At 43.8% G+C, this 19,390-nt stretch overlaps 1 protein-coding gene across 16 annotated transcripts in view; it reads left to right on the forward strand.

The window, feature by feature from the left end:
* LOC111248935 (uncharacterized) overlaps positions 1–19,390 on the forward strand; it is a 165,133-nt gene that overhangs the window by 83,279 nt on the left and 62,464 nt on the right. For 12 of the 16 annotated variants that reach the window (XM_086989108.1, XM_086989110.1, XM_086989119.1 and 9 more), the window contains one exon: positions 17,882–18,011. The exons of 1 other annotated variant lie outside the window; for it this stretch is intronic. In XM_086989108.1, coding sequence (XP_086845234.1) covers positions 17,882–18,011 — 130 coding nt within the window. Of the gene's footprint in view, positions 1–13,489; positions 13,764–14,088; positions 14,178–17,881; positions 18,012–19,390 lie in introns of those variants that run through there. 3 more of the 16 variants (XM_086989115.1, XM_086989117.1, XM_086989116.1) reach the window with 3 other exon arrangements.

Consider the following 19,390-nt stretch of genomic DNA (forward strand, 5'->3'; position numbering starts at 1 on the left):
GGGTAGTCTTATGCATGTTTACCCCAAAGTTGATCTGGGCAGAAACAGATTCTAGCAGGGGTGCGGCTTCGTTCTCCGTAAAGCTATTAGGAGATCTGGCTTACTGTAATACAGGAATTGGGAATTTCAGATCGGATATCGACTTGAAGAGCACAGCCTACGTCATATCCAAGTGTTGACTTTTGACCGAAGCCCTTTAATTAAGTTTCTCCGCGTGTGTGTCACTCTGACAATCGAAGTTGTCTTACTGTATGATAAGTAGTGGCAGAACGAGGTAACGGATGCTCAGCTTGGTAGGCTTAAGATTATGCTGCGTATCCGATCTGCTGGACTACAGATTTTGGACAAGTGACACGAGCTAATCGTTCTGCTTGCACCGTTTCATGTTAGGCCGAGACAATCATCTGTGGGCCAGATATTGGCAGCTAATTGTGCTTACGTAAACAGTGTCCTTTATATCCCTTTTCAGTACTCGAGTAATCATAAAATTGTAGCGATAGCACGCTTTACAATTGACGCCTGTGAACACTAAAAAAGCGATTGTATCACGCCTCATTATTCGGCACCCTAATACTACCGCTTAAGTGACAAAAAAGCGTTAGACCTTACGGTTGAAGTACAACCACGGCTTCGTCATGCTCAGTACGTGAGGTGGCCTTTTTTTTGAGGCGGTTTTGATTGACTTTCGATTTGCCTCTCTTTTCCTAGCTACCCAAGCAAAGTTTCGTAGAATGATAGTAGCAGTCTTGACGATTACGAGTCCTTTCATTTTAATTAGGAATTCACGATTTTGTTATTGATGTTGCCGCTGTCACTCCTGACGCTAACTAAGTTGAATCTGATAGCGGACCGTCGTGGCTACCGAGCCATTATTTAATATGCACTCTAGCTTCAGCGGCGTACGAATGTGTGACATGGCGTGGTCTATACAAACACACAGATCTAGATAGGCACGAAGTCAAAGATATAAACTAGGCAAACCAACTCTAGCAGAAACATAGCAATGGCAGGTGACTATATTGATAATAAATTTTATGTCGGTAGGCCGTTTTGCCGCGGGAAAGAGCACGGAAGATCGAAACTCTATCGTACGGCTAACACTATTAATGACAACGGCGACTTCAGTAACGTTACGAAGATCGGCGGAATCTTTTTTCGAACCGAGTAGTCCTGGCAGCAGGTCCCCCAGGGGAGTTACAAAATAAACGAGGGGAAGTGAAGAAGCCATCACAGCAGCAGTTGAATGTGGCAAAACTAGGTTTAGGTCAATGCTGTACACTTGTGAACGAGTCGCACGGCAACCCTACAAAATGGCATTTATCAAGAATCATCCATTCTACGGAATCCAATCAGACCGGGAACTAACGTTACATAGACTCCTCTTTTTCAAGAGTTAGTAAGCGGGACTCGGGAAGATCGCATAAATAAATAAAAACTAAATCTTCTTTTTGGCATATCGGGGCTTTTTATAGACATTGGGCCAATAAACGTTTACTGAACAGGATCAGTTTTCGAGCTACTATTCAGGTCTTCAATGTACATTCTGATTGTATGAAAAATTTCGAGAGCCTTTGCATTAATCTGCTATATGCTTGATGCGACGAGAAATTTTATTTTTAGCGTAATTTCTTATCAGCGTTCGCGAATAAAGTACTAATCGACCCTTAGTGAGTAAGATTACTGACAATTAAGGTACTCACCAGTGAATTCAAGTGCCATTGACTGAGCTCATAGAAAAATCGTTATCTACCAGATATGTTGGTTGGTGCTGACTAAAGTATATAAGCTCATGTATTCCGTTCAGAAAAGTCCTAACTTTCGTTCTGTTTCCCCTAGGGTGTTGAGGAGACAGAAACTAGCTGGCTGTCAACCGAAAAAAAACATGAAAAGTTTCCACATTAGACGCACTGGTCATGATTCGTGCGACTCATGGAGATAGCGATTCGGTTTCTTCTAAGCGAACGCTGATTTCGTCTATGTTGGGGGAACCCCTCATTCTTTGCCAGTTGTTGTTGTTTAACCCCCTTCTAAACCCATAAGTGGATCAATAGACAACGACTATAAACAACAGCCACATTCGAAGCATGCCTGCGATCAGATTTTTTTGTGTAAGGAAGAACGTTTCATCGCGCCAAGATTCGCTTCGATCAAAACGAAGGGTACGAGAAGCCGACGAAAACTTGACGCCGCACTTCGCTGGCCACTGGCTTCTCAAGAGTCGGAACTTTAAGATACGAGCCACTGCACATGTAGGGTCTTCACACTACAGCAGACAATGCAGTACACAGTAATAACGACGTCTGAAAAGGAGCCTAAGGCACTTTCGACGATTTATTCGGATATTAGGTAATTTATTTTGCTTAGGGGCGACTACACCACAACTACGCCACACACGGCCTATCTCCTTGATACTGAGCGTCCGGGAGCTCCGATAGCTTACGTACCTTTACTTCTGTAAGCACCTATCGTCATCGAGATGGGAGCATCGTTGTAATGAATATGTTATAATAAATCTTTTTTTTTTTTTATGACTGCGTAAAATAAAATATAGTTAGTTAGTTAGAATACTAACAATAGTGATAGTTTTCAGTATTATTCACAATGTTGATACAGATTATATCTTTCGTAGTGATAAGATAGATAAAATAAAAGTCTAGCGTAGGTTTCTCGTTTGTGTCCTTGTTAAAGATTGGCATATGCAGAAAGTGCCCAAAAACATATCTCTCCGACGGTGTTAAACTAGTAAATCAGCAAGCTGTTACGATGCCCAGCAGGTTGTGACGAGTCGAGATGCTTGCCGAATCAAACGAAGTATCTTCTCCCAAATGATAAAATCTTAGAAAGTTTACCATCTCCAGTAAAAACATCGCAAGCGGCGCACAACAGTTTAAGACAGAACGTCCGATTATTGGTAGCTGGCCATGTTCGTTATCCACAAGTATTCTCGATTGATTCTGCTCGCTACTTGGTGATCGCAAATCAACGCGATGATCGACCATGCCTCTTCCGCGAGCTTCTAGGTATTGATTAGTTTTAGTGGCCCAGGGGGTGCTCGTGTACGGTCGCAGCGTGACTGCTGCCATTCCATAGCCGCTGCATGAATCACCCGCAAGCCGTAAGCGCGTTCATGCGACAACAAATTCGACTTCAGCTATCATTGTACTGGTCGCGGTACGAGTGACCATCGATATCCGCTGGAGTATTTTCAATCGCTGTCATGATACGACGGAATATTAACTTCTATGACGATTCTTAACTGGAGGCAGGATTTGTCGCCGTCTCGCCGAAACGCGCGTGAGCAACGCAGTTACTCCTTAAATGGCGTCAGCGACGTGTTCGTAGCGGCAGCAGAACTGGCCGTTGTCGTAGCTATGCTTTTCAACGACGGAGCAGTGTCAATCTGCATAGAAACCATCATCACCGCCATTCGTTATAATGGCGACGAGATGAGAAACGGAAACCAATGAAGAAATTACGACTCAACGTTACGAGTACCAATAGACTAACGGAACTGCTGACGATCGATGCTCCTGTGGTCGTGTCTATTCTAACGATAGTGGCGATGTTTGACGCGCGATTTTTTAACGCCGCCCTACTGCCTCATGCGAAACAGTAAAACATTGATTTTTCTTTTAACTTTTTCATACGCTATCGTCCCCATGAAGCGCATCGCTCTTGCTCACCTGCTAACACTCGGCAAAGTAAACACGCATCGGTCCTCCCATCCGATTTCGCCTAAGATTGATTGTGTGACCATCGTGAAGTCTTTCGCTTCAGGGGATGGACGCATCGAAACGACTATGCAAGCAACGCTCGCGCATCAGCAAGTGTCCCAATAGCTAATCAGGTTATAGCAACTCATCCTAGCGTTGTATTCTACGTATATCAACTAAAGATCGTTAAGTTGGCAGATACCACATTTATGATCACGTCTATCGATTGGCAAAGCGACGAGTCGAACACTCCAGCGAACGCCGCTGGATCTCCCGCAACATCCATAGATATATGTTAGGCACACGCCTAAAGTACTGGCCAGCGATTCAAAATATCTGTCCAGCATCGTTACAAAGCTTAGCAACGAGTGGCAAGCCATTTCCCTAAACCCATAAATCTCCTTTTGCCTATTTGCCTCCTGTTTGAACCAGTTTAGACAATTTCTCTGTGGGCCCACCGTGGCACGCAGAAAAATATTTGTAAATCTAAAAGACGTGTTTGGTGAGCTGCGAAAATCGCGTCGCAAATCATAAGACGCAGAGAGGCTTCCAGTAAAAGTATCAGTAATGTAGTAGCCGCCTTGTCTTTTATTGGCGGACTCTTTTTTTTGTTACTGGCATACGCCAAGCCAGCGTTGTCCTGCTGTTGGATTGTGGCATGGTACACTTGTTGCCTTCTTGTTAGAACCGACATCACTAGCAGCGGTATTGTAGTAGGCGGGCTGTGTAGTAATAGTTGTTTTGCCGAAAGGGGACTCGAATGACGGCCGTGATTCTGATGATCCTGCTGATTAAACGGCAACACAGGTTGTAGCAATAATAGACGTAACTGCGCGCCATCCTGAGGGATAGATGGAGGCTTTTGGCGGCCGGCGGCTCGATTGTAATACTAGTTGTCGGCCCTTAGCCGGTCGGTTTACTGACCGGCAGAACTCCTATTCGGCCGCAAAGAAAACCAACACCAGCAGCAGCGGTCAGACTAATGAGAGTGGAAGTATCCAAAGAGAAACAAAGCCCTAAAGACCAAAGGCGACACGCTCTTCACTGCGCCAATCGGCAGAGAAGCTGAGCTTGATCCAGCTGGAAGAGTTTGCCCGTCGACGCCTCTTCTATACACAGTTGCGGACGTTTTTACGTCTGCAATATCGGCTTGCGACTACGCGTGTGACAATGGCGGATGCGACGATAAGCACTTATATATATATATATATATATATATATGTGGGGTGGGGTAAAGTAATAGAGACGATTCGATTGAGTCAGCGCCGCGCGGCGGTCCAGTGTCGTGTATAACCGTGTGCAGTTCTATCACCCGCAAGCAAACGGGGTACCTCTTAAGGCATACTCGCCGAGTGAACGCCGTGGAGATAATTGGGATAACGTTTTTTTTTTCTGGGTAAAGACACAAAGAGGTTGGCTTCTCCAGCACGAACACGCCAGTCAACCTTATGAGGATGTAGAGGAAACAAGCGGGTTATAGTCAGAGAATAGAGCACGATGCAGTTCAACGCGCGGGTGCGCGGGACATTTTTCAAAAATTACGAGGTTACAGTAAGAACGTTATGCAGTGGGTAAGCGACAGGCGAAAAGCACGAAAAAACAGGTTCTCATGAAGCACACGAACGCACATAGGCATCACATTCAGAAAAAGAGAGATAAAAGATAGAAATTCATAAGGAGCGAGAGGACAAGAGGGTTAACGTCGCCATCTAATATTTGCAGTGTTGCGACTGTTATGATGCCGGCAAGCGGGACACGTATAGATACAAACGGCACGTTAAACCTCGCTGGAACTGTTGTCGTAGACAAGACTAAGCGGCAAACGAGCGCTCACTCGAGGACGACGAAAACCAATGGCAGACAAAAAAAATGATTACAAAGACGCCATTTACCGCTACCAGGATTGGTTTGTCGGACTGTTACATGAAACGTAAGGGAAGGACCACGCCGAATTAAGTTGTGTCCTTTGACAACGATAGCAACGGAAACACCATTGCAGCCAACAGGCAACGCGTCGCAGAACTAGAATTCTGTTAAAAACGGCAACACGAAAACGAGACAAAGGACGAAAAAAAAAAAGGATAAGTTTTATCAAGGTTTCGTACTCCTCGCTAAAATCATATACGCGCCCGAGGGAAATAATAAAATGAGTACCCTTTCATACAGCGCTCCTTACCCGCAGTCGGGTGGACTGACCGAAAGTGCAAACCTCACATTTGAAGGACATCAGGCATTGTAAAGAGGATACTGACAACAAGAAAAGCGGGTGGGAGCCACCCATGAGAAGGCAATCGTAGTGGGAAAATAGTTTACGGTTGAATATAGCCGATTGATTCGTGCCTGTCGCCGCCTAAAACGCAAGCGACTGTGCCTTAAGCTCGCTGAACTAATGTCAGTTATGTGCGATGACCCCTGCTATATTGAAATATAATATACGGCAAGAATATTCATTACTATATGCGTCGTGTTCCAGTATATATATATATATATATATATATACGTACATATATATATATATATATAAGCAGTTAACACGGAAGGAAACAATTATTGAAGATATACTGTATCCAACAACATACTGGGACGCAACGTTCGCGAACACTTATAAGCCAATGCTGTTCGCCCTTAAGATTCTGGTACAATGGTGTCCATTATGCCTGCAAATATGAATCGCACGGATAAGGGCTGTATCACACCGAAGGATAAGACAAGGTTGGATTGCATATACATACAGAATAACTATTTGTCACTGAATCCCTCTGTCCGTAGAGCCAAACGTGAGCCGATCTGTTAAGAGATGCCGCCTTTACTCAGTGCGGTATGAATTTGTATGTCCGGTATGAAACGTCGCCGACGATACGCGGCAGCGAAGGGCTGTCGTGGGTAAAAGAGATAGTGCAGAGGGAAGCGCTTGTCGCTAAAATAGCGATTCGAATAGAATAGGATTGTTAGGTTAACCAGCCAATATAGGTACCGTTCGAGGATCAGTCGACAAATGTGGGAGAACTTGCGAATCGTTCAGGAAAGGCGGCGTGCTCAAGGAAGAGTAGGTCGATATGCCTTGAAGAAAATGTCCGTTATATGGACACCAGTAGATGTCTGGGAGGTACAATGAGCCCCCCATTCCGGCCTGTATCAAAATCTGTGACAGCGAAGCATCTATTAACGATGTTCTAATATAAATCAGAACGCATACTTAAAAAAATTGCCTAGTTAAATAGATATGTTAAGTCCCCATATATACGCGTATATTAACGAGGACATACTTACTTCGTTATCATGTGTCACGGTTTCATTTTATCACGCGGGGTCGGTTACGCGTTTTTCCTGAAGTTCTAATCAACTTCGAATATATATATATATATATATATATAGTAACGCAAACAAATGTTTGAACTATTATTGATAACACTTGTTGGATTAGCAGAACCTTTTTATACGTTGAACAGGATAAACCTTAAATCTATTAATGTGACCTTCACCTTTTACACTGGGTAGAATGCACAGCATAGCCAATAAATACGTATCAAGCAAATACATGAACGTAAATGCTCCAAATTCATTGAAATAACAGTAACCGGCTCTATTGTACACCTATGAGTTTTTGGGGTGACCTGCGTTAGTTTCTGTGCAATGTAGATTTTTTTCGTTAGGGGTCACTGTGACTGTTCGTTTAAGAAGCTCGCCATGATCATCTAATAAGCTTTGACATTGTTACGATTTTCATGCTACGTCGACATGACGTATCCGCCTCGATGGTAAACAGCGGGAAGGCCAACATCACCTTCGGACGATCAGCTTCTGAGACTTCGACTACGTCTGCTCTGTTGGATTTTTTCCGTTTTCGTGCTTCTGGGATCCGGCAATCCAATAAAATTGCCCTGCTTGTCTGTTACCATTAGACCCTTCTCTTTGCTGGAAGCTTTCCTTGACTAGCCACGAACGAATTTTTCCATCAACTGAAAGTCCCTAAGCTTCAAAAGCGTCATAAGGAGACTGCGAAGAAGTTTTATATTAACACTAATGTTCGCAGTATCTATAAATGTACAGTTTGTCTGAACACAAAAAAACAGTTGAAAAGCAGATGCTAAAGAGCTAAAAGCAACTAAAAGTCTGATACACCCTGCGCTAGGCTTTACTAACTACTACTTACGCTGTAGACAATATTAGACTTCTTCATCATAACGATCTACCGGGGAATCTATTGACCCACCGGTAATATTGTGGTAATTGTTCCAGGCCTCTGGGACTGACCGATAGCCCACATGATTTATTTCTGTCACCTAATCCGAAAGGAGGAAAGTCATCTCCTCCTGAAGCGGTGAGAACCTTCTCATCAATGACACCAAAATCACAACGGCATGGCCAGTCAACATCGAAAGAACGCAGCTTGATTGATGAGCAGAAACAGTATCGAAGGCAAGCTGAACATAATTTACAAGCTTTTCCTCGATAAACGTACGTCACCAGATGAGGAGAAAATAAATTCGACTTCTTGATACATCTATTACAAGATATATGGGTAAAAATAATGATGGGAGACCAACTGAGGTTCGACAGCGGCTCGCTATTTCCCGTTAAGGCCGGTCCGCTGGCTGACGGGTATCTAACTGATCATCTCTGTTCCCCAAGATTGCCAGATTTTTTTCTTAATCATGGTCATCGATGCACAAAATGCCAGAAACGAGCCTAAGAAAAACCAGCAAGTGCCACTAGTGGCTATGAAGGCATCTGATGGCCGCCCCATGTGCGCCTCCCCAGGGTTCCTGTTAGGTGGCCTTACCCAGCCCGTTGTGCTTCTAATGGCAATTTGTCGCGTAGCAATTCGGCGGGAAGTGCCGATTTCACATTCATCTGTCGGCTGAATACTTCCGAGACTCTATTGGGTCGCTACCGTGTGTGTCCGTTGTTCCTTCGGTGCCGTTCCCTTTAAGATCTTGCTCCGATAGGTTCCGTGGAACCGCCAATTTGGCTATGGTACCATCAACGATGTGTGTAGGCAATGTGTGTGATCAACGAATGCTACTCGTTGATCGCACACATTGCTTACGGAAACTTCGAAATTCCGCTCAGACTATATGTTGTTTGGGTTATAAGCGAGGGCAAACGTACTCCGAAAAAGATGATGACGAAGTAGCAGACGATCATTGTGGTGGATACGGGGACAGACCTTGAAATTGATATAGACATGGTAGTGATCTCGCTAATTAGCAACGTGGTATGGGCTTAAAAATAATAATCATTATAACTGTTATACGTTTACCGACCGGTGACCCGATTTGCTAGCCGCACTTAACACAGGAAATAACTTTGTTGTGGCTATGCGTGAAACGGATACATCCAATAACTTATATTGATACTTTCACGCGCTGTCTGAGCGGATTATAATGAGTTGCGTATACTCGAGGCAAAACTCTATTCAAAAAAAGTGAACCTAGCTACATATAGAGAAAATATGAATGAAGGAAATTAACGATAAAACAAATTTTCCCTTCCCTTTTCATTCGATTAAGACAACATGAGGAGAGTTTAGCATAAAACAAACGTCCTAAATAAGCGTACGTTAAAATACAGTGCGCCTTCCCTAAGGGGAACAGATGAGTGCGAGCCTTCACAAAATGCGTATGAGTAATTCTTTTTTTCACTGAAGTCTACGATATCACCTTCAAAGAAAAAAAATGCTTCAGTGCAATTAATTATGCCGAAAGCCGATCGTTCGGCCGAACCGACGGAAGGAATCACTGACAAAATATGGTACCACTGCCCAGTTGCGTGACGTTATTGCAAGTATATACGTTCGGCGTTGTGATTCATGTGACCCGTTTCCGACGGCAGTTCCCAAGTTTTCGCTGGCATCTGGTGGCTGTATTGAGTAACGGTATCTTACTTTGCTTTTCGACAGTGCAGACACACACAGATACGTATACGTATAAACAAGTGGCCACGTACTCTGTTATTATTACGTAACAAATACAAACAGCAATATAACACCTTGATATGAAAACGATGTCATTTATATGGGGCATAAACGTAAGCGAAATGGCAAACGTTTATATCTTTGAGTAACAGGTCACGCATCGATGTGTGGTAGCATGGCGAGCCAGTGTTGCTTGTAATAGCGATCGTATAGTCAAGTAGACTTTCCCATTTGAGTATATACAATTACTATTGTTGTTCAATAGGGCCTTGCTTGCTATATGGCGAATTCTCAGCCTATTGTTGGCGTCAACATTGTTGATTCTTTAGGTCGCCATCTAATTGCTACCCAATCTAATAAAGACATTTGTTTCTCTTCACCAATCGAGGTTCACCGTTGAACATTAACACTGCTATCATTACAACGGTTTCACGTCATACGGGTGCTGCCACGACTGCCGTTCTTACCTTAATTTTATATGCTGTCAAGGTGCCAACTGCAGCAGGGACAGGACAGTTGATAGATATAAAAAATGCCTTAAAATATTAAAACGCCAGCAGTAACACTAGACAATTTGATGCATTGTTAAGTATCGACGAGATTGGCGTAAGTAACAAGATAAATCCGTGAGTTACTTACAAAGAATAAGATCACCTCGGGGGTTCCCCCTTCGACTGATTTTCGTTCGTTTAACTGCAAAGGGCGCTTGAGCTAAGCGTGTGAGGTTCAGCGGCAACGATTAAGGGATTGTAATAGCTTATATACTACAGTGGCTAAAACGCAGTACGTATCCAAACGGACCTATCGTGATATCAGAGATATATATATATGCGCATATGTTTAAATGAGTGACAGTCTCTGTCGAGCGAATCCACATCGGCGATATGTGGATCGGCAATCCGATATCGGATCATAGCACGAAAAATTTAAATAAGAAGAAATTGCCAGCAGACTATCAAACACTGCTCGGATACATTCTAGTTCCACGTAACGCAGGATTGCATCTATGCAATATATATCCAATGCCTAATAGCTAGGGTCCGATGTACAGTGACTGGAACTTTTTCGTTAATTCAGTTGTTATTGATTTCACTAAAAACGTGCTTTTATGGTCACTTCAACGATAAGTCGGAACAGGGTACTGGTTCAAGTTACTTCTGGGGCCTATATTGGGTTGATTCCAATAGCGTTTAGCCCCTCGTGATGACGTAGTGGATGCGTGGCCGCTTGCTAAACTTGAGGGCACCTAGTGATAAGAATCCGCGCGTGAACACGCCTGATTTTGAGCTAAAAATTAGCCATCTAATGGGGCATCTGACAGCAGTGTTAGTAGTTGAGAGAGTGCACGAACAGTATCAATCGTTTCGATTGGGATACGCATCCTGATCAGATGATTGTTACCATAAGGAATCAATAATGAATGACTCCACATGTCACTCGGAGTCTGCTCTCACCTGGTGGTTGGTAACAAGTGCGCTCATTCTATGTTCGATGCTATATTATAGTACGTACTTATATAGACAACAAACGCGCTAAAAAATTGAATTTATTGATGCCATATCATGTTGTAGCGTAGAGATGTTATGCACTATGTAAAAGTTGCTTACACGTCAACCATAACTTATATCACAGATCTCCTCAATACACAGTCAAGTATTCGGTATCTTTCCAGAATTTGGTCTATTCCCGCTAATCCTTTTCCAGTTTCCTCGTTAGTCCATTGCAACGCAGCGTATCGTGACTCCTTCGAGCGGGCTTCTTACCCCCCCCCCCCCTTCCCACCCCAGTTACGATGGTCAGATAATGCGAGAAGTGTAGTTATAGGAAGGGGCAGACAGTGGATTTGGGAATGAATCAACAACGGGAACAATGGTCATGAATGACGGAATCGGGGCGTCCTGCTGGTTGCAGCAGGTACCAGCGAAATAATGATCATGCAGTTGTTATAATCTTCAGTGATATTAGGCGCCGACATCTGTCAGCACAGATGAGAACACATGCGTCGGTGAACACTCAGTTTCAATTGTTGCTTAACGTTCGTTCAATACTACCTATTGATGATACCAATGCTAAATAGCGGCAATGGCTTGATGACGTCCGCGGCCAAAAGCCGCGTCGAACGGCACGACCTAACTGCCTGATCTGTTATTGATCTCTGATTACAAGTTGTTGGTGTTCGAGTAATATTAGTAATAGAGATTTAATCATTTTTCCTTCTACACACGACAGATACGTTGCATTCGAACAGAGTCCACTGCCCCGCCCTGATTTCCAGCCATATTACCAGCATCGAAACTTCATAACCATCGACAGTGATGGGTGTACAGTTGGTTGGCACTTGGCTAAACCTAGAAAAGTTTATCTTAGCAGTGCGTCCTAATCACACAACATTAACGACAGAAGCTGCAAAGGACTCAAGCGATCACCAGTGACGGCAGGTTCCATCGTAGGGTAGTCCAACGTCCAATACATAACGTTTTACACATGTAGGTTCGTGCCGATTCTACTACCATTCATTGCGTCGTTGTCGTTGTTTACGACCGCTAGGCAGTCTTGCGGACAGCGAAACGGTACGAACAACGTTTACCTGGACAATGAACGTCACAACCGGAACAGAACATTTGAAAAATGGCGGGATGAGAGTTTCTTTGGCTGTTGTTTGATTCATTGACTTAATGCCTGGCAGGCTGGTAGGAAATCGTGAAGTTATTGAAGCAAGTAGGCACTATAGGACTAGCCCGCTAGCGATGCGCCATTACTGAACCACAACTGTCAAGGACTATTGGATCGTGGTTGAAACGTGCAAGATTCAAACACTCTTCCTCATTGGGCAAACGTTGAAGACAGGTGTTAGCAAACGCCAGTTGATCAACACGCAGAGCATTTCGACTGAACCGAACCGACGACACTATGCAAAGCAAGCATTCACGCAGAGGTTGATGGTCGCAGCGATGGTGGGAACATGCGGGAACAAAGTGGCGTTTACAGAGAGGCGTCACTTCTAGAGATGGTAAAATGATGGCCATATAGCAGTAACGGAAGCCCAGTGTAGCATAACCGTCGAGAGCAAGATGGCGTCGGCATGTCGACGTGATGGTCTTTTTTTATTGACGTTTCCAACGTGTTTATTCAGCTTTCAACGAATCCCATGTCATAGGCACTTTATGCCTCAATCGAAGAGAATTTGTCAGGTTGTTTCTGGGTAGTCCAGTAGCTAGGCTAGGCTAAATACAGACTATCATCCATGTTCCATCGAAGGAGGGATGCTTCCGTGTAAGTTCTAAAATAATCTATAATAAAGAAGTTGATCTTATATACACCGTCAGCTATGCTACAGTTCGTATTATAATGTACGATTCTTTTATAATCCCACCAAAATCACAGTATCACCTTCTTTCGTTTAACAGAGATAGCACATTTTTTTAGTTTGCACATGTTTGTCGCATGTAATCCGCTTTTCACTAGTCGCTTTAGAACTGGCTTGATTTCAACACGTTTCTATAGGGTTTCGCAGACGAATTTACGATCGAGTGGATTTTTTTTGCGTCAATTCATATGGCGCCAAAATATCAAAGCTTTTTTTGTAGCCAGTTTCTTTCAATTGTTTAGTGTTTAGTATCTTAACTATATCATGGTCGTATCGGTTTTACTCAATAACTTTTTTCGTAACTGATCGGAGTATCCTTCATATCGAAATTTACAAACGAAAAGCCATAGAACCAGCTTTAGGTCATTTTTTCTGATAAGGCATCCGGACCATAAACGTCAAAATGCTTTTTTTATAGGCTCAGACAGTATTTGTACCTTTATTGTAATAAGATTGTAAATTATAGCAATTTTTTTTTCACTCACTTTCAAGGCGTTCTATCGTAAGTACGAGTGAAGGCTCAACGTCGATCCGGCATGACTCGTACTACCTGGGATATATCACTTTAAAGCCATCAAACGACTCAATTTATACGGGGCGGCACGACTCGTACATGCCTCGTTTTCTAAATTGTATCTAAATAAAAATAAATACTTCAGTGAAACCTCCCGTATGTGCCAAACATGCACTTCGTGACAGTCATACCTATTCAATGTGGCCACCATCCGTTTCAATCATGGCTTCCATTCTGGAACTAAACCACTAGGTAATCAGTTTTACAATATTTCGTTACATCATTTTCAAATCATTTTTTTTAACAGTGACCGCCTGTCGAGCGATATTGAGAGGCTTAAGCTACTCAAAATTTTACTTAGATATGCTACACACAAAATTAAATTTTGTCGTCTGGTACGAAGAGTAGCCGATAAACGCATGCCCGGTACGAAAACAGCCGGCCAAGCATTTTCCAAATTTGTACGCAATATATATATATATAATTAACAAGGGCATGGACAGGCTCCTATCCTACCCCTATCCTGTGTTTTCGCTATTTGCTTTTGCCAATACGAGCCGTCATTTTTTGCGAATAGATGTATACGCTCACTTGCAGGTGTCTCATCGACTTCGTTGTGAAGACTTCGTTCTGTGACCGGAACGGGACTAACAGCAACTTTTGACAGTGCGTAGCTGACCCGGCGGTCGCTATCACATCTTACACAATTTTCTCACAGTATACGATTCGTAGAAACCGTGCGCGAGTACCTTTTTTTTTAACTTCTGTGTTTTTTTCTTTTCAACACACATCACACACAGAACGTAAAAGTCCATTTAAAAACTTTCGTGTACATTTAAAACCGTGTGCGTATAAGTATGCTCGTTGATATGGCAGAATTACCATGTACGGCTGAGCCTCTTGCTTGCTTTTACGGCGTAGTACGCCGATGACTCGTATAACGTCGTGTGGGGTCTTCGATCCACCACGACCTGGTCCCCGGCAGCTACAGTAACAATCTCCACGATTGGAACGATCACCGAAAACACTGTTTGAGCCACCATGCACTAAGTACAAACCGCAATCCTCCGTAGGCTGCCGTAGAACGGCCGAGTGGACCCCGCTGAGGTTGTGGCTCCACCTTTTACCGGGGCGTTCGCCCCAATCTATGAGCGACTCAGGGCGTATCTCAACGCCATGACAACAGCAGCAGCAGCAGCAGCAGCAAAAAAACATTCTATAGACCACGTAAGACGCCCTTTTTACAATGCGCAATCTTGACACTCATATCAGCAGTCATATCTAGGCACATACAGATCTACCGATAGGAGCACAGGGGATATACGAGGAAGCACATAATACTGATGTATACGTACGTGCATTTGCAAAGCCACTCCAGATCACTCAGCATATATGTAAGGCACGATACAGTGCGTACATCAGCGGCCGCGGGTAGCGTCGATTGCGATGAATGCCACAAAACATTATAGACGTCATAAAGAATCGGCTCTGAAAGAGCCACAAAAGGACGGTAGAAACAAAGAAAAAGAAAAAAATTGACGAATATCGACAGTTTTCCTCTTATATACTGAAGAGAACTTTACTATTAGACGTCTCTTATTGCTGCTGTCGCTTCCGCAGTTGTCATCACTGCTATTCCGCCTCTGAGGCTATTGCGGGTGTTAGAGTGCGCTGGGGTGATGATTTGTTCGAATATGTTGAATAAGCCTTTATACGGCTTGAGTAAGTTTTCGTCGTTATATCGTCGGCTGAGAACGTATAGTATAGCTAGTTATTAGGGTCTTCGATTTGCCGAAGCTTCTCACGGTGCGTCGTTGTAGTGTCACTGCTTGATTTTTGTTTGTTCTGGTTATATTTGTGAACAAACGATGAGCCCGGGCCGGCTACAATATGATACGAATGAAGCGAAAATAGCACGTGGCAACGGCAGAACATATAGTAAAAAACCACTTATTCATCCCATACATGCACATATGTGTGTGTACGTGTATGTTATGGGCGTAGCATATACGATCAAAGTAGACGTCCATTGATGCAAAATAATTCAGATAAAGCTCGGTGGACGCAGGAAGCTGTAAAAGACAGAGGGGACACTTGGATGTCTTGAGTCGCTTGCTGCGTTACGAGAGGACAAGTAGATACGGCTATACCACACTATCTGGCTACCAGGCCAACAACCACCGACGGGAGCAGCTTTAAAAACCAGCGATCATCGTGATACCAGTGAAGTGCGGCTGATGTTTACCAAGCCTAAACGCATCTATGAGGAAATCTTCGGGAACTCCATTGTCGGCGTCGGAATGATTGTCACGTACGATTTCGTGTTTAACTATGAAATCCTCTATTGAAAAGTTTTCAGCGGTAACAGATGTTGTTCGGAAACGGGGGGGTGGGGAGTGACTAACGGAGAAGTCCTATGTTGGAATACGTAACTAGCCTCTGTATAAGAATCTAAGGTCGTCCAACGAAGCTACGGATCAGCTGAAATCATACAGTTAATTGCTCACAAGTAGAGGCGCCTTTAGATAAACATCGTCTGCTAGAACAAGCGAGCAGCAACTTGCGTTCGGAAGTAGTTCAGGAAACATTCACGACGTCGATTACTAGTAGATACGAAGTCGTACCTTGAGTTTTGCCTTCTTCGATTGTATAGCCTTTATATACCGCATATTCTGCTGCGTTTACCAGCACCCGTGCTATATTCAGACTGAAGATAATCATCGTGCTCAAATCGTTTCCTGGCTATAACTAAAAATAAAACAGCAACAGTAGCAGTGACTTTATTTACAGCCGAATTGGCTAGCACAAGAAATTACGTCCAGACCGGCGACGTATGACACACTACAACTACGACTTTAGCCACTTATTCTAAGATACCGCTCCGAAATCGTCTCGCCAGAACAAGCACGGCTTCACTATTACTATTACCATCGTTTCCACAGTCGCAAACACGATCATGCGCCGCCCTTTATTTGTATGTATCGGACGAAACGGTCGTCGCGGGGAGACGCGCTGCTGACCACCATCCGTACCATGAACAAATTGCGATTTTCTTCATTTGTTTTTGTTGTTCAGCGTAACAAACCCCAACTTTTGCTGGCGGCGGACGCGCTGGGAAAGACGCAAGAAGTGACACTGCTACCGCCACCTTGCAAAGTTGAATAAAGCCAAAACAAAAATATCTCAAATAACTTACAATAGCGATGGCGAACAGCTTATCAAACAAACATACATATATAGCGCTGCGGCGGCGAGCGACAAAACATCCTGCGAAAATTAACGGACTATTTTGGGTTAACCCATGATGCTCCTTATGTCACGCCGGGTCGGTGGCGGCGTACGTCGCGTTTGACGGCCGACTTTCTTTTTCTGCCTCTATTTCGTATAATCTAATGAGTAGCATATTAAATAGTTGTTTTTTTTTCTTTTTGGGTATGATTTTCATTACAACGTATGCTTATGGTATGTGTTTAGCTAGATTCTCGGATTGTTTTTCCCTACACGTGAGCCTGTCGTATTGTCATTGTTGCTCTTTCGAAGCAGCTATTCTCAGCGTAGTCGAATTATTAGTATTGTTGTTGTCACGGGCATGAAGCATTTTATTTAATACAATGACATGACGCGACCTGATCCCGCTGCAGCGCTTCCCGACACGATGGTTAAACCTGATTCTTCCTGTGACACAGCGAAAAACCAAGGAAATGTCTTTCAGCGCGTTTCAGTGTGAACGCGGTGGGATGGCTGTACCGTTTTTGAGTGTGTATGTCTATACATTTGGCGATGACAGAGGCCGAGTAAAGGTTTTTTTTTCTCAGGTACCGTGTTTGTGTGTTTCGTGTGCAGTAGAGCCTTTTGACACACCACAACCACGCCTGATTAGTGGGTCATTACAATTATGTATTACCGTCACTGTATAGTAATAACAACATTTGTTTGTATTTTGGTGAAGTGCCCTAGAAGAAAATGGCCCAAAACGTGTTAGTATGCTTAAGCTTGAGGCGGCCGGCGGTTGTAACAGCGGTGACGATACGGCCAAGGCATTTCAACAGCAGACGTTATTAGAAAATTGCCGGTCACTAATCGAGCTTGGCATATGCAGAAGCTTATTACACAGAATTCAGAAATATTTTTTTTAAAAGAAACAATCAGACGATAATTTATAGTCTCCAAGATACCCCGTAAGCCCACCTATAATATCGCCTGCCCTGAGCTCGTATTACGCCAGACCATGCAACGTAAGGCCAGCCAGCAGTGAGAGAAAGAAAAAACTATAGTGAACTATGGTCTGTGCACGTTTCTGCCTCAAGTAGAACAAAAACGCATGCTATGTAGCACACGATAATGCTATAAATGTGCACACTTATTTACAGATGGTGCAGAGAAGCCCCGGCGGCGAGCTGACCCACCCCGACCGCCGGCGCGCATGGACCAACCGCCACAACATCAAACGCGTCCTCGGGAACCACCTCGGCACAATCGAGAACAACTCTTCCTGCAATGGTACCTGTGTTCCTACTTAGACCTTGCGTTTTGTAGTAATAACACGATATTGAATTGAACAAGCAAAAGAACGATCGAATATGCTGATTCAGACTGGGTCTTAATCGACATATCCCCCGTTTAAATTATTGTTATTACTATAAAAGCTACAAATCAACTGGCAATCATTTTCATACAATACGAAGTCCATTTGCTAACTGATACAGTCCTTCGATTCTTGTAGCATCGTTTAACATGTCGAATTGCTAGCTGCATTTCCACCACTGCAATGATCTATAACAAGTTAGTGCTAGACCCGTTTGAATTTATCTTTATGCCGCGTGTGTCATCGACATGCATCTTCTTTTGTCGGTAACTTTTCCGCGAGCTACTCCTTAAAAGACCTACTTAACATGTCGGCACCTGAGCGTGTCTGTGGTAAGTCGGTTTAGCTCCTTTCTTAATTGTTAGTCGATTGCAAGCGTCTGTTGTTTCCGTGTATGAGCAGATAAATGTACAGACATCGGTAAGGACGCCTATTCAAAGTAAAGATGAGTTTAGCGGGCGTGACCTACTTGGCCCCGAAGCTGCCTTACAAAATTCTGCACATGTGCTGCGGCTGACTTCTGCCTTTGTCATCAGCATTTTCTCATCGGACACAGGCTAATCGTAGAAGCATCATTACTGCTTTGACCCACGGCAATGCTAACGTTAGTGCTAATTCTAGCGAGGACAAAAAATCAAACGCTGTCCGAAGCACGATACAATTCCACTTATTCGAAAGACCTTGACGGCCGGCAAGGGCGGTGTCCCTCAGGGCGTAGGGCTCTTTTAGCCTCGATAAACATCAATGAACACCACCATCCCGTGGCTTTCTGTTTGTAATGATGCTAACAAGAGCAGAGGCAGCACCAGCCACGACGATCGAGCCATTCAACATGCAAAAGAGAGATTCATCGGGGCCACAAGATCTGCTCCCGCGGCTCATCTCCCGTACATTCGTCAGCTCGCTTTTACCCAGCTGGATATATAATCTAATCGAACTTGGTTGCTTAGCAAAGCCGAACGACTATATAGGCCTTGTGTCTGATTTCCTAATATTATGCACAAATCGTTTGTCTTCCCCAGACCGTTGATGTTGTACTTAGCACCAATGTGGTCTGAGATTCGAATTCTGCCTGCGGCAGCAGTAGAAGTCCTGAAATTGTAACAAGTGCCAGGGACTTCTTTGCGATTCCACCGCTTTTTATAGGGCAAAGCCGATATAATAGCATGTGTACATATGCATATGTTGTTGATCTAATATGGATTGCCTTCAGGCTAGCCACTTGGTCAGCCACTGATATGTGGGTGAAAACTGGTTACGTTTTGATGCTGCTTCCCTTAGTTCGACCTCGCGT

Source organism: Varroa destructor, unplaced genomic scaffold (genome assembly GCF_002443255.2).
Source record: "Varroa destructor unplaced genomic scaffold, Vdes_3.0 BEIS01000004.1, whole genome shotgun sequence".
Classification (NCBI taxonomy): domain Eukaryota; kingdom Metazoa; phylum Arthropoda; class Arachnida; order Mesostigmata; family Varroidae; genus Varroa; species Varroa destructor.